The sequence below is a fragment of the Plectropomus leopardus genome, chromosome 9 (genome assembly GCF_008729295.1).
Source record: "Plectropomus leopardus isolate mb chromosome 9, YSFRI_Pleo_2.0, whole genome shotgun sequence".
Lineage (NCBI taxonomy): Eukaryota > Metazoa > Chordata > Actinopteri > Perciformes > Serranidae > Plectropomus > Plectropomus leopardus.
In genome coordinates, this window is record NC_056471.1 from 9,874,029 (window position 1) to 9,888,421 (window position 14,393).

Below are 14,393 nucleotides of genomic sequence, written 5' to 3' on the forward strand. Positions count from 1 at the left end.
GTCTGCAGATCTGCCCAGGTGTGCTGCATCACCTGACGAGGTGCACTGCACCTGGAGAGGAGCGAGGCTTCTGGTGACTGCTCGTCTTGCTGCCTCTCTGCCTGGGATTATTGTCTTGTTTGCATGTTTTTGCTAATAAATGTGGAGTGGAGCTATGAAACAGTTTAAATATGGAGCTAAAACAATGTCCAAACATAAACCAGTTTAAAATGTATAAAAACATGATTTTCGCAAGGTACAAGGGGTTTAACAATCACCAGGTGTTTACAGGGGGTTGCTGTTTATTTATTTGGTTACTTAATATTTATTTTTTCCTAGTCTATCTTCCTTTTTTATTGTACATAATAATAATAATGTCAAATTGTTTGATTTTGGGTATGTGGGTGTATGCGGATGTGTTTAGTAAATTAAAGTATAGGTTTAAATGAATAAGGAAGCTGGCTATATAAAATTCAATGACTTATGGAGAAGGAGTGGGATTAAATAAGTTTGTACTTCTCACTCCTTTTTTGAATGTGCAAACCAAGTGTTTGCCCATTTCTTTTACTTTATGTTTCTCATTGTCTTTAAATATTACTTTTTTGTCTGTCTGCTTTTCTGAAATAAATTGCAAAATATAACCATCACCAGCAGACTCTGTCCTCTGCTGTTGTCAGAGAGACTTTTTATAAGCACCTCCTTCACCCAGCCAGGTGCAATTCATCTCTTTAGGTGATGCAGCACACCTGAGAGAATCTGCAAAGAGGAAGGGGACAACAGCAAAGAACACGTCCAGCCAGAACAATTAATGTATCAGTGGACGACTCAAACTCAAACTCAAAATGTTGTTCATACAGCTAATGAACAACAGTTTTCCATGATTTGTATATAACATGTCATTATATTTGACATGAATGTGAAACATTGAGTGTTTATCATATTATTTTTAATTAAGTCCTTTTAAAATACAGTGTTTTTTGTATTAATAATTGCCAAAATACCTCTTCTTTACTTTCTGCAAAAAACTGAGCAACCTCAATGAAGATGTAGGAATGTGTGTATGAGTGTAATCATATATAATTAAATATGATTGCAGCTTTGGAGTCCAGCGGTAATCAATCGTTCATTAGCTATTCAGACACCATTTATGGAACACATCATTAAACACTTTAAATGTCCTTATACCTCCTTACAGCTTGACTACACTGCATTTAACTATTACAGTAAGTGTTTTTATACTGATTCATTACATTGAAAAGTAACATGTTAAATATTACCTTTTATTTTGTCTCTTGAATAAAGACGCAAAAGATGACGCAATTTTTCTGAATATACCAGATTTAAACAACCAAAATCATTAAAATAATGTGTGGATTTAATATTTTTGTTTAATTGTTGTCAGTGGTATGTTTGGGTAATATGACTGGATATTTCATCACAATATTAATAACAATATTTTCTATTCAAATATACAGTATATCAAATGAAACTGTATGCAACTAGTGTATAAAAAATACTAAAACTGATGTTACATAAAATAAACTGTGTTCTATTGTTGTGCATTACATCAAACAAGTGAAATCTAGTTTTAGTAACGTTTTGGTGGGAAACATTAATGCGGACGCCAGGCTTTTGTAAAATGATAAAACAATATGATCACATCATCAAGATGCAAAACCACTGAAAGTCAGTAATTGGTCATGTTTAATTATTACCCAGCCCTAAGTGATGCTGCAAAAGAAGTCATACCACATATATATATAAAGAAAAACATTCACACTTGTGGCCAATGCATTTCATAACACAACTTTACAATTGTGGAGAGCAGGCCCTGTCGGAGGCCGGTGGCAGACAAAGTCACGCTGGGCACACATAGCGATAAATGAAAATGTCACACCAAAGTGAAACATGGCTTTAAGGCAGCAGCGCTGCATTGTGTTCTACATGTGAGGTGAGCGCACATTTACCTTGCCCGACTTTCATGATGACTTTCATGGCTCGGCTCTTGCACACGCCTCCCTCCCGGTTCTCCAGGCCCTCGACTGTACCGTTGGAGGTTGCTGGAGGTGTGTGAGGAGGTGGAGGGGGGTGCAGAGAGAAGGAGATGAGGAGAGGAGAGGGTGAAGGACAAGAAGAGGGAGGAAATGATGGAGGGTAAAGAGAAAGAAGAAAAGTGGGAGAAAAGGGGAGAGAAGATGACACACTGGTTAATGAGCACGTCCATAACGCACAGAACTAATCAATATTTACGACAAGCACTGATTAGCTGTTCCAGTGATTAGCCGTTCTCACCCTCAATCAACCGCCAGCTCCTCTCAACGGTATCTCTCATTAACACAATAAAGTGAAGTCAAATGAATGGAACAACATTAGAGTCTACTGAGGGAGGGTGGGCGCTGAGGTGGAGAGGAGGAACATGGTCAAACCTGCGTGTGTGTGTATGTGTGTGTTTTCTGTCTGTGCATACTTGAGCAGTGAGACATGCCAGCGAGAGTTCCAGCTGCTTGCCAAGTCCTCCAGCAGCTTACTCCCCCTGAGCCACATGTGTCATTACTTGGTGCTAGTGCTGAGAGCTAAATGCCTCCCTTAATGTTTGTACTTGCGTGTGTGTGTGTGTCCATTTATATATTAGAATATGTGTATGTCTGTGTGTGTGTCCGCCTCCCTCCATTTGTTTTAAAGTGTGCGTTCTGCTCGGACTTGAGCGAGCAGCTCAGGGTCGGGGGTTGTTTATTCAATGTCACATTCACTTCAGACAGTGTGACACAATTGGCTGTCTATTTTAGGGCGCATGATAATGACCTAGGGAGACAGAGTGTGACTCTGACCTTAACACTGAGTGGCTATAGCACCAGGCAGTTTTGTGTGTGTGTGTGTGTGTGTGTGTGTGTGTGTGTGTGTGTGTGTGTGTGTGTGTGTGTGTGTGTGGCCATGCGCTTGTGTGGGCGCATGCAATGGCAGCTCTAATTTTGGAATTCCCCAAATGATCTCTATCTCCGCTTAGTCTGCTGTTTCAACTTACTCCCTTCCTCTGAAATGCTTTTGTTTCTCTTCCTCGCATTAGCCGTCTTGGTCTCTCTCTTTTTCTGTTTTTTCACTCACATCATTTAGTTTTTTATCTGCACTATCTGACTCTACCCCTCCCCTTCCCTCCCTCTTAACTCAATGACCATCTCCCAGGGTGATTGCTTCAGATGGCACCCTCATTATGATGAGATAGTCTTGGAGAGGGTGCTTATCTAATGATGACACAAAGAGCGGCAGACTCGGCTACAGATGAGGGGTGGGTCCAAACAATGCAAGCATCCAAATACTTACCCACCCTGGCATGATGCACCAATGTTTCCGCATGCATTTCCTCGCTATGAACTCATGTTGTATCAAGCAGCGTTGAGCTCTGGCGCTGCGGAAAAGCTCATCTGGTTGATTCATGCCTTGTCATTCCTAAGTATTATTAATGTTGACATTTTGTTGCCCTCTGGGATTTCAGCTTTGTGTTCCAGCGAAATTGAAGAAAACTAAATAATGAATTGCACTAATATTATGTTACATTATCAGATCATCGTCTGGCCCTAAATTACAAAGAGAACCACAACATTTTGTTAGTGTGGCCGGAGTACGTGATAATTTGCGAGAATGATTGTGATAACATTGTGACAGGAGCTCTTTGGCAAACTCCCCCAGCTGCAGACTCAACATACGCGACCGAGTAACCCGGACGCTGAAATATATACGAGAGGGAAGCTGAGCGGGGCCGAGTGCAGCGCAGGAACAAAAGATTTTAAATTTACGTGGGACATTAATGTGAATGAACACTCAAGGCTAAGTGAGTCTTATGATTTATGTTAAGTCTATGCAGGGAGCATGTCTCTTCTAAAGGGGAACATTCAAAGACAGTGAGGTGAACAGGACTGTTTCCAGTCTTAAAGGCGCACCGTCTTGCAGCCCCAGACGTCGTTGCCGCGATTTGCTAACCTCATCCTGCCATTTTCCACCCAATTTCTCCTCTTCTTTCAATTTTTAAATTTCCAGGGCAAGGTTATACAAAAATGAGCTCTTTGAAGATCGAGCTCAAAGGCGCCTGAATAATCTGACTAAGAGTGAGCGTCATGCTATGAATTTTATATCCACTCAGGGAGAGCAAATCTTCTCAGTGTTAACTTACTTCTGTCATCTAAATTAACTATTCCTTCAGGCTGGCTGAACAGGCTGCTGCATTACTGATGTGGCATGATGATAAGTCGGCCCTTGGAGGCTTCTGTTTAGGCAAACAACTGAAAAGAGAGACGGACTTATGAAGAGATGATCACTTTATATGTTGTTTGTATTCAGGCCATTTAAAATGCCACATAATTCAAGGCTTTTTTACTGTTCCGATGGAAATTCATAATCCGATTAACCGTGTCCTGTGTTAACCACATTTCCTTATGTGAATCCATCTTTTGAGTACTTTTCAAGATGGAAATCGACTCCAGAAACAACTGTTGAGTCCATTAGAAAATGTGCGGTGAATCTTTAAAGCACCACACACTCCTGTGTTAGTCATTTTGACCCTTATGTGATATAACTGTATTTACATTTATCATGTCAAAAACTGCCTTCTCAAACTCCTTAACCCCTCTCCACAACAAGGACACGCTGACAGCTTTTTTTTTTAATCTAAAAGCTTCTCACTCACTCACTCTATCTCCTCTTTCTCTGACTCTATTTTTCCTCCCTCCCTCTCTCTCTCTTTCTCGTTTCATCCCTGCATACTGACGTTAATCCAAATCTGGATTTCCAGATATTAAAAGGCCGACGGTCATGTCGTGTTTTGGAAAGAGGAAACTGGGGAATTGGGTCTTCCTGTGTGTCTCGGCGGAGATAAAAACACAAGGGGATAAAGCAACGACAGGGCGTAGAACAAAGAGACTCCCATTCTGCTGCTAATGATTTAGTGGAACAAACCGGTTCAGCGCTAGGAGTCCAGAATACCGAAAGAACTGGTCATTGCATGAAGGAATGTTGCTTTTTTTAATAAAGCGGTCAGGCTCCAAAGCTGGTTTTTTTGTATGATTTAAGGCCCTCTTTGTGGGTGTGGATCATTGGCCGCAGAGTGACTAGTGGGAGAACAAAAGATCTACAGCTGCTGAAGTCATAAGAGAAACCAGGTGCCAAATGTTGATGTTGGGAAATATCTACAGTGCAAATGTATCAGCCAAGAGAAAGCCTTACAGGGGAAAGAGCTGGCCTGCAACAAAGGCTCCTGTTCCAACACTACACACACACCACTACCGCTAACACATTAACATGCATGTGTGAATGCATATGCGATGCATATACACAAATGCTCACAGATTTCACAAGGACATGAGGGGTAGAGCGGAAGGACTGCTCCCTAAGGTGCTCCCGAGGAGGAGAGTGGGAGATGTGTGAGAGACGCGGCGCTGACTGGCCGAGGCGACACAAGCTAAGGCTAAAGTGCGACGCGGTGGTCTATATTTATTCTCAGGTCTGCTAAATGAGGTCACTCAGGTGGTCCTGCTGAATACATTCCCCCATCTCCATCATGAATCATCTGCTGCTTATTATTCCTGTCCAGCCCGGGGGGGGGGGGGCTTGCTTTCATACACCGCAATGGGCTGTGTGTATGTGTGTGTGCATGTGCCCCAGTGTCTATGGGAGCGTGTGCAAGCTCTTGCGCCCAACATCTGCCCAAAGCACCGAATGAGGGGATAGATACAGCCCATGTGACAGACAGAGAGCAGGTTGTTTAATGAGAAAGTGGATGAGAGGTGACATTCATTGGCTACCTTTCACACACCACCACCCCACCACCCCCACCCTATTCTCCACTGCATTCAGACTTCCACTTAGACGAGCTGAGCAGGGGCCCAGTAGTCACAGTAACCACCAGTAATAATGTCTACATCCCCCCCCCCAAAAAAAAAAAAAAAAAACCTAAATACATAAACAGGCAACCGCGATCTGATCACTCACACTTAGCATCAAGAAAAAACAGCAGCACACAGAGCTGTTTCATACATTTGTGGCAAAGCAGGGAGCTAAACACAGCCGTGTCAGGCATGAGTGCCTGTATCAAACAGAGTGTCACAACAGAAATGGCTATTTCTCATACCTGCGATATTCCTATCTCGGTTTTTGTTTACATTAGCACACCCGAGTCGAAGTGGGGAGAAGGAAAGGAGAGCCTATTTGCACAAAATATTTCACTCCTGAGTGAGCACAGAGAGGGTTAGATTAGGTTTATGGGCCTGATTCCAGAGATAACCCTCCCGATCTGGCATGCATGCAAGCACACACGTGCACACACACATACACCCACACAAACACATACAGAGTGAGGTTGGCAGACTGGAATAATACTGGGGGATCTAGATGTTTGCACTTTGAACCTTTTCTAATCCTGAGTATTAGGCCATGGCTAAAGCCTGATTATGGCAGAATGAAATGGATCTAAATAGATGTCCAAACCCATCAGCCCTCCATTTCTTTGTCCTCGAAATAGAAATGGAAATCAGTAATCAACCTCCAACCTCTCACTCGCCGTCTCTCCCACGTAGCCTCCTGCGCAGGTTTGGCATCGGCAAAGAAAATTCATTCAGACTTTTCACATCATCTCAGATAAATTAGGTGCGCTCAGCTCGGCCAATGGTTTCTTCTCGTGTTTCTTTTCAATAACAAAACCTGGCAGACAATATAAAATAGTCATATCTTTGACATTAGTGCTGCACATTTTTCATGCTGTTTTGCAAATCCAATATTGAATTTAGGTTAGAATAAATGTGGTTTGGAGTAATGCGCATGGACACAGCTGATATTCTCATCTACATGTTCGCTGCTTTCTCTTTTTCCAGTTTCGGTTTTTGCAAAACATCGTCATGTAGCAGCTCTAATATCACCGCGTGCTGCCTGTTCCCAGGAGGCGCTCTGTTGCACGTACAGGAGCAGGTAGCAGCATTACTGTCAAGGTTTAAGGTGGTTAGCGGCCCAGTGCACACAACTGTTGCTCAGCTCACTGCTTCAATATACAGCCAGAGGGGGAGCTCCTCTCCTGCGTCCTGATTAGACTGCTCGCTTATTCACTCACTCACACACACACACACACAGACACACACACGCACACACACGCACACACACACACAAGCAAAACGCATGCACGGCTACACACATACACAAATGCAACCACACATGAAATGGTTGCTAAAAAATATACAGACATGTAAGCACTTGGTCCCAAAGATGGGAACACACACTGAAGTACACACTGACATGTGCATACACACACACACACACACACACACACACACACACACACACACACACACATTGGCTGCCTGTGTAGCCAGAAGATCAGGCAGGACTTAAGAGCTCCTCCGGCACCAAAATTACAGGGTACCTCTAAATCCTTCCAGCAGAGGCACTATGGGATAGTGTCGGGTGGGGGGGGGGGGTGGGGGGGAGAGGAGTGGTGATGGTGCTGAGGGGGTGAGGGAGGGAGGTGAAGTGGAGAGAGGTGTGTGCGTGGGGGTGAGGTGTTTAGAGAGGGGATGGAAAGAGGGAGTGTGGGGTGAGGAGGGGCAGGAGAGGAAGCGGGAGATTCCTTTTTTTGAAGACGGGAGACTGTGCGAACGGGGAGGAGTGAGACTTGATCTGTCTGAAGTGTGCTTGCGTGTAGGAGTGTGTGTGTGTGTGTGTGTGTGTGTGTGTGTGTGTGTGTGTGTGTGTGTGTGTGTGTGGTGGTGGGCGGATGGGGGTGTCTGTGAGTGCGTGCGTGCGTGCATATGTTGGCGAGGGAATATGGAAGGAGGTGATGAAGTGAGGAGTTGAGAGGAGGAGGAGGAGGAGAGCTCAGTTTGGAAAGAAGAAGAAGTGGGAGGTGATCCCTTTCTGTGAAGCAGAGGAAGCATACGTGTGTGTTGGATTAGGTGCGTGTGTGTGTGTGTGTGTGTGTGTGTGTGTGTGTGTGTGTGTGTGTGTGTGTCTGTGTCTGCCAGCCTGCTTCTCTCTTACTCAAACTCACCATTTCTCTTACATTCTCTCCTTAGTCTCTGGTTATGTGTGTTTTGGCCTCTGTGTAATGGTGTGCATTTGAGTATGTATGTGTGTGCGCATTTTTGTGTTTTTGAAAGTGTGTGCATGCTTGGACAGATGTGAATTTGTATTTCTGCATGTATGCATACAAATCTTTGGGAGTGTGTGGATTTTCCTTGCTGATTGTGTGTGTGTGTGTGTGTGTGTGTGTGTGTGTGTGTGTGTGTGTGTGTGTGTGTGAGTGTTTTCGTGTGTGTGTGAGTGTTTTCGTGTGTGGGGTCCCAGGACATCAGTCCCAGATTACAGAGCCAAAGGTCGGGCATTATGGACTTCCATGGCCAGCACCACTGGGCTAGTGCTCAAGACTACTTATGACAGCTTTTAACCTCTGCAGAGGACCTGTCAGCAGCTCCAAAAGGGTCTCTGTGCGTGTGTATCTGTGAGTGTGTGTCTGTACAAGACTCACAGCCTGCAGACACAGAGAGCTTCTGCATCATTTAGCTGCGGGTGTCTGTGTGTCACCTCTCCGGTGGATCCAGCGGGGCAGAGCTTTTACACTGCTGCACTTTCCACTCTCCATTTCCCAACTCAGCATGCTGCAAAAACCCTGTAACGCCGCACACCCATGTATCCGTGCACACAAAGACAGAGGATGACATTGTCCTGCGCGCGCGAGCATGAGAGAAGCACATAAGGCTCGGGTAGCACATGCAGAATTTTCACACACACACACACACACACACACACACACAAAAACAAGCAAAGGTACACACACGGTGCAGGCCGTCTGTCGGATCAGTAGGAGATAAAGGACGCAGAATAACAGGAGGACCTTGGGGAGCAGAGCAAGTCATCTGTCTCAAACACGAACAGACTGAGCACACTCCAACATGACAGATGTAGACAGACTCATCTTAGAGTACATCGCATCCTGAACCTCTCTCCTGCCCCTTCTGCCTCCCCTCACAAACACAAAATGAAGGAGGCCTGCTCAAAATGTGCACACACGCTTCTAAGCCGAAAACCCACATAATCTGACAGGTGTGCACCGGGGGGACTTCAGATCATAGAATTTTGAATGCAGTCGATTGGCACAATAAAACAGTGTAACCTGAGGGAGGGGGACTTACAGCTTCTAATACTATAAGCTGTTGCATATAGTATTAAAGTTATGAGAAGCAGCAACAGCAGCCAGAGCATCCAATATTAATTTCATAACCACACTGACTGTAAAATGCGAGCCTACCGCGACGATGCTGTTCCTAATATGGAACATTTTTAGATATTAGCTGTTTTCAACTTTACCAGCTATTTCAGCTGTAATGTATTCTGTTGTGTGGAGAAGTTGCCAGTAGCCCACACAAACCCTCCCTAATGACAGAGTAGCTAATTGGCTGTAATGGCTCTTTTCACCGATATCATCGAGCTGCAGCCGCAGAAAACCTCAGCAGTTTTACACAAATCATGTGCAGAGTAAAAAACGGGGAAAAACAGCCTGAAGAAGAAGTGGCCTGCAGTTGCTCGTTTTGCTTCAGATGACTAGCAGTTGTATAAATCTAAACGCACAGGAACGGCCATAAAAGGAAAAATAGCATTTCAGGCGGTTGGGACTGTTATTTTTCTTTGTTTGCGGTGGACGTCGCTCCCCATCAATTAGGTGATTATTTTTAAAAACTGGCACAGCCCTTGTGGGCGCACACACATTAACACCCTTGAATACACAAAACTAACAGGTGAGCAAACACGCCCTTAGAGCTACACACAAACACACACACTTGCCTGTGAACATAGCATCTCAGACAGTGCATCATTTCACTAATAGCAGCTGAAATGTTGCGTGTTGTGAGAAATAAGCAGAGGGGAAAGTGGGTCAGGGAGAAAAAAAATGGCATTTCACCTTCCTATTGGTCAGAGCTAAAGGTTACAAGAAATGCAACACATACTGAGGCACACATACACACGCGCTCTCTCTTAAACACACACACTAATGCTCAAAAGCTAAAGGTTAATATTGTTCATGAGGGAGTTGCTGAGTTACTGTTTATCTCGTGCTAAACCAATGTGTGTGTGTGTGTGTGTGCATAAGGCTTGTTTGTGCACTTGTGTGTGTACAATGAGTACACAGAGTTGATTCCCTGTTAAAGACAGAGGGAAGTTCCACATTAGTGTTTCATTAAACCCATCATTCGCCCAGTGTTTCCCTTACCACAGAAATTAGTGGTCCCTCTAACAGCCACCATCCACAGTCAGTCCCCATGACTAGTCTTGTATTCCTTTTCTTAAAGGAACAGTTCACCCAAAAATAAAAATAAAAATTATATATATATATATATATCTACCTGCCTAAAGCCTTCCTGTTATCTGTAGTTTTACTTACTAATCTAGATTGTTTTGTTGGGAGGCACTAAGTGTCAGTTGTTAACCCTTATTTTGAACATACTGAAACTAGTTAGTGTTTGGCTTGTGGTGCTTACAACCAAATACATTTGCAAAACTAATCAGCAGTGTCTCTTTACAGATGTCATGACCTGGCTACTCATGATAATCAACAGACATTCTTGTGAGCAGTTTTGTGGAGGAGCTGTTTTCTTTCTACAGAACTACCCTCGCCTACCAAATCATTGTGCAGAGGGACGCGTGCATCTACTGCTAACTCACCAGGCACCTCAGCTAGCTACCATTACAGCTCAGCTGAGGAAGACGCCATTAATGCCTACATCTGGTGCTGTCACGAGCACAAGCCTCTCATGCATATGAAGACGCAGGCTATCTTCTACACTGTGATTCGATTGGAAGGTGTAGTTTGGTAGAAAGGAAATATTTCTTACATGAAACTCCTCACAACAGGGTCTGTGGATTATCTTGTGGAAAGAGACATTGCCCCTCAATTTTTATTTTTTATTTTTTGGCACTCTGAGCACCACAAGGCGATTACCATCTAGTTTCATTATAACTGAGGAAGGTAGACATCTCTATGGCCGAAATCTCCAACACTCAGCAACTCACACCAAAACAATCTAAATTGATAAAGAGCACTACAGGTAAGAGGAAAAATGTGTAGTTTTGATTTTGTGGTGCATTGTTCCTTTAATTTATTCTAAAGACAGCAGCACCACAAGTGTCTGATCCCAGATCATTAGCCACGTTTTGAAACTTCTGTTAAACGGACTGATCACTTCCTGCTGTCTTTCCAAATTAAAAGTCGCGCACCTCAACCATATCCTTTGGTCATGCCTGGGGTTAAAACATTCTGGGAAGTTATACACAAAGAAATGGAGCATATTATTCAATTTTCACTCTCCATTAACCATCATTTATACGAGGGAGGGTGGGGGAGAATGCTGGGAGAAATGGTGGACAAAAAAGACATAGCTGTTGACAATATTAACAGTAACAGCTCTGAAATTAACTCGTAAAAAGAGGCTGCAAAAAAAGTCCATAAATTTCAACACAGAGAAATAATGAGTACACTCAATGTTTCGAATGGATAACATTATCAAATGACCTATGACTAAGCCAGAAAACTCTTTGTTTAATAGGTCTTACACATTTGTTAGGGCACTTTACAGTGACCAAAAAGTAAATTTTAACGTTTGCATTTGGCTTGATGATAAGAATAATCTCAATATTATTTGGTTATTGCATCAGTGTGTCCATTAAAATGTCGTTGTATTAATTTTACGGCCTGTGATAAAACCCACCAGATATTTTCTCAAAACACTGAGGAACATCCACATTAGTGGTTGGTATTGGTATTGTCAGGTTACACGTGTGTAATCAGCTGGCAGATGCACACAGAGGGTCTCTCCGTGAGCTTGTTCCTCAGCAGGAGGCTCATTGAAGTTTTCGTCTTGCTTCATTTGCACTGATAATCACACGAGGTGAACCATGGTTCACTCGCTAAATCCCAACAGATGATAAAACTGATCCTCTCCGGCTTTTCTTTGGCCTTTGTGGTCGTCTACAAAGGTAATGTGGGACTCTGGACTCCGGAGAGGAGTCGCCCTCCTCGATCTAAAAGGTTCACAAGCCACAAATCAGCCTGCGCCGCCTGATAAAAGAAGCGCTGGGATGGATCGGAATGCGTCGGGGTGATCGTAGTGGCATGTCAAAGGCCATGAGACTCCAAAAATCTAGACTAGACTAAAGAGCTAATCTGCAAGCAAACTCGCCCCCTGAGGGAAACCAGAGCCGAAGCCCTGAAACAAGTTAACGAACACCGACGGTGGAGGACGAAATATCCTCAGAGAACTCCTCGCTCGTGCTGTTGCATCTTAATAAAAATGTGCTTGCAGGGACCGTGTGTTTCTGTATGCTCTTATGCAAATGCGTTTAGAAGTCTGAGCGTGCGTACAAGTGTGTGAAGCTCGTCTGTGTGTGTGTGTGTGTGTGTGTGTGTGTGTGTGTGTGTGTGTGTGTGTGTGTGTGGAGCTCCTACACTGTGTCCATTCATCCTTTGTGGAGAGAGAGGAGCCTCATTTCATTGACCTTTTCAATCTGGCCTCCAGAAGAAAGTTATGACAACTGAGCCAGCCTTGTGTTCCTCGGCACAATAACACTCATCAAAGATGGGACACAAACAAACAAACAAACAAACAAACAATAACTCTTACCGCAGGCTCAGGCCCCTTCAGTTGCAAATAGGCGATGCAAAACAAACCAAATGAGGTATTCTAAGTAAGATGGAACGGCACAGCGATGCAATGTGCAAGGAGAGACAAGAGTGCCATGGCTCAGGTGAGAAACTGGCCGCGGGGTAATGAAGCTGCCTGGGTGATGAGCAGGCCAGAGAAACACAAAAAGGGAAAGATTTAGGGCTGCAACTGATGATTTTTTCTATGTCGATTATTTTTTTCGGATTTATGGCTTATTTGTAGCTTTATAGTCCATAACATGCCACAATGAAAAATGGCTATCACAAGCTAATGCTTAATGTCTTGTTTGTCCGACCGACAGTCCAAAAACCAAAGATATTGAATTTACAATCATCCAAAACAGAGAAAAGCAGAAAATCATTACATCTGAGAGACTGGAATGAGTTAATGATTACAGAGATTGCAGAGAGACAGTAAGGACAGTGACATAGAGAGAGGGAGCAACGAGAGAGAGAGAGAGATGTCAGAGACAGAGAGTGTACTTGTTATTTAGGAGAGGCGATGTCAGCCCATCTGTTGTCCACAAAAACAAAATCTGCAAGCGGCAGAACAAAGACGGAGATAGAGAGCGAAAGAGAGAGGACGGTGCACATGTGTGTGTGGGCGTGCATGTGTCCGTGTGACCGTGCACATGTGTTTGTGTGAGTGTATGTGTGAGGCTAAACCCCGGGGGGGAAATCTCCTGTACCTGCGAACACGGAGGCGACTGAGTAAAGCTGACTGCAGCCAATATGGGACCCGACTCAGAGCAGCCCTAATGCACAAAGACACGCACATACACAGAGATGCCGCCATGCACGAGGTGGCAGAGAGACAGACATATATAATAGATAGAGGGGTCTGATGTAGCTTGATGTGTAAAAGCGCCAGAGCTCCGAGCGCGGCTCCAAACCACAGCGAGGGCTCTTCTAGCTCTGAGGCCGGGCTGCAACACAAGAAGCAGGAAAAGAGGAACGTACTTTTCCTCCCTTCTCCAGTTATTCGCCAAAACCCCAATCAGAGCGAGCACAGCAGACCACAGAGAAAATGCTGCTGATTACATCCTAATACACACAAAGCCAGCAGCTGACGCACATATACAAACACGCACACACACACTGATTACATCCTCTCTGGTGCTCCTCTCTCCTCATCCCCCGGTATCGGTTACACGGTAAAGCCACGCTGATCGAGGATCAGTGTTTTTTGGCGTGGGGCGGTGAAAGAGTCGAGGAGCTTAACCTCTAGTCCGAGAGCGGAGAAGAAACTGGGGCTCCGGACCCCTCTGTGCCCCCAGCACAAATAAACAGCTACAACACAAAAATGTCTGGCAGACTCGAAACAATTTCCTGAAGGATCTGTCACTGTGCAGGAGAGATGGGGAGAGGAAGGAGAGGAGGGGGGGGTAAGATCTAAAGAGGAGAGAAAATAGGTGGAATGGCAAGGCGGAGGGAGAGACAGATTAAGTTGCAGGGGTAAAACGGGAGAGAGGAACGGAAAGAGAAGAAGAAATTGAACCTGCGGCTTTGGAACGGGAGGTAAAATTGTTCCTACGAAATCATCAAGTCGCTGTGAGGCGGCAGACGCAAACACAACACGTATTTATTTGAAGACATGAAGCTTTTCTTTTCCAGCATCTCATCCATCCATCCATCCACTATGGCACCACGCACAAACTCTGACAACGCTTCACACCCATGGGACTGCTGCCTGAAAATATCTTTATGCTCAGCTAAGCTACGATTC

General features: G+C 44.3%; 1 protein-coding gene across 1 annotated transcript in view; it reads right to left on the bottom strand.

Annotated features, from left to right (window-relative positions):
- The window catches only part of efnb1 (ephrin-B1), a 68,463-nt gene that overhangs the window by 11,201 nt on the left and 42,869 nt on the right, over positions 1 to 14,393 (bottom strand). Inside the window, exon 3 of the mRNA XM_042493378.1 lies at positions 1,947 to 2,039. Within this exon, the coding sequence (XP_042349312.1) occupies positions 1,947 to 2,039 (93 nt within the window). The remainder of the gene's footprint in view (positions 1 to 1,946; positions 2,040 to 14,393) is intronic.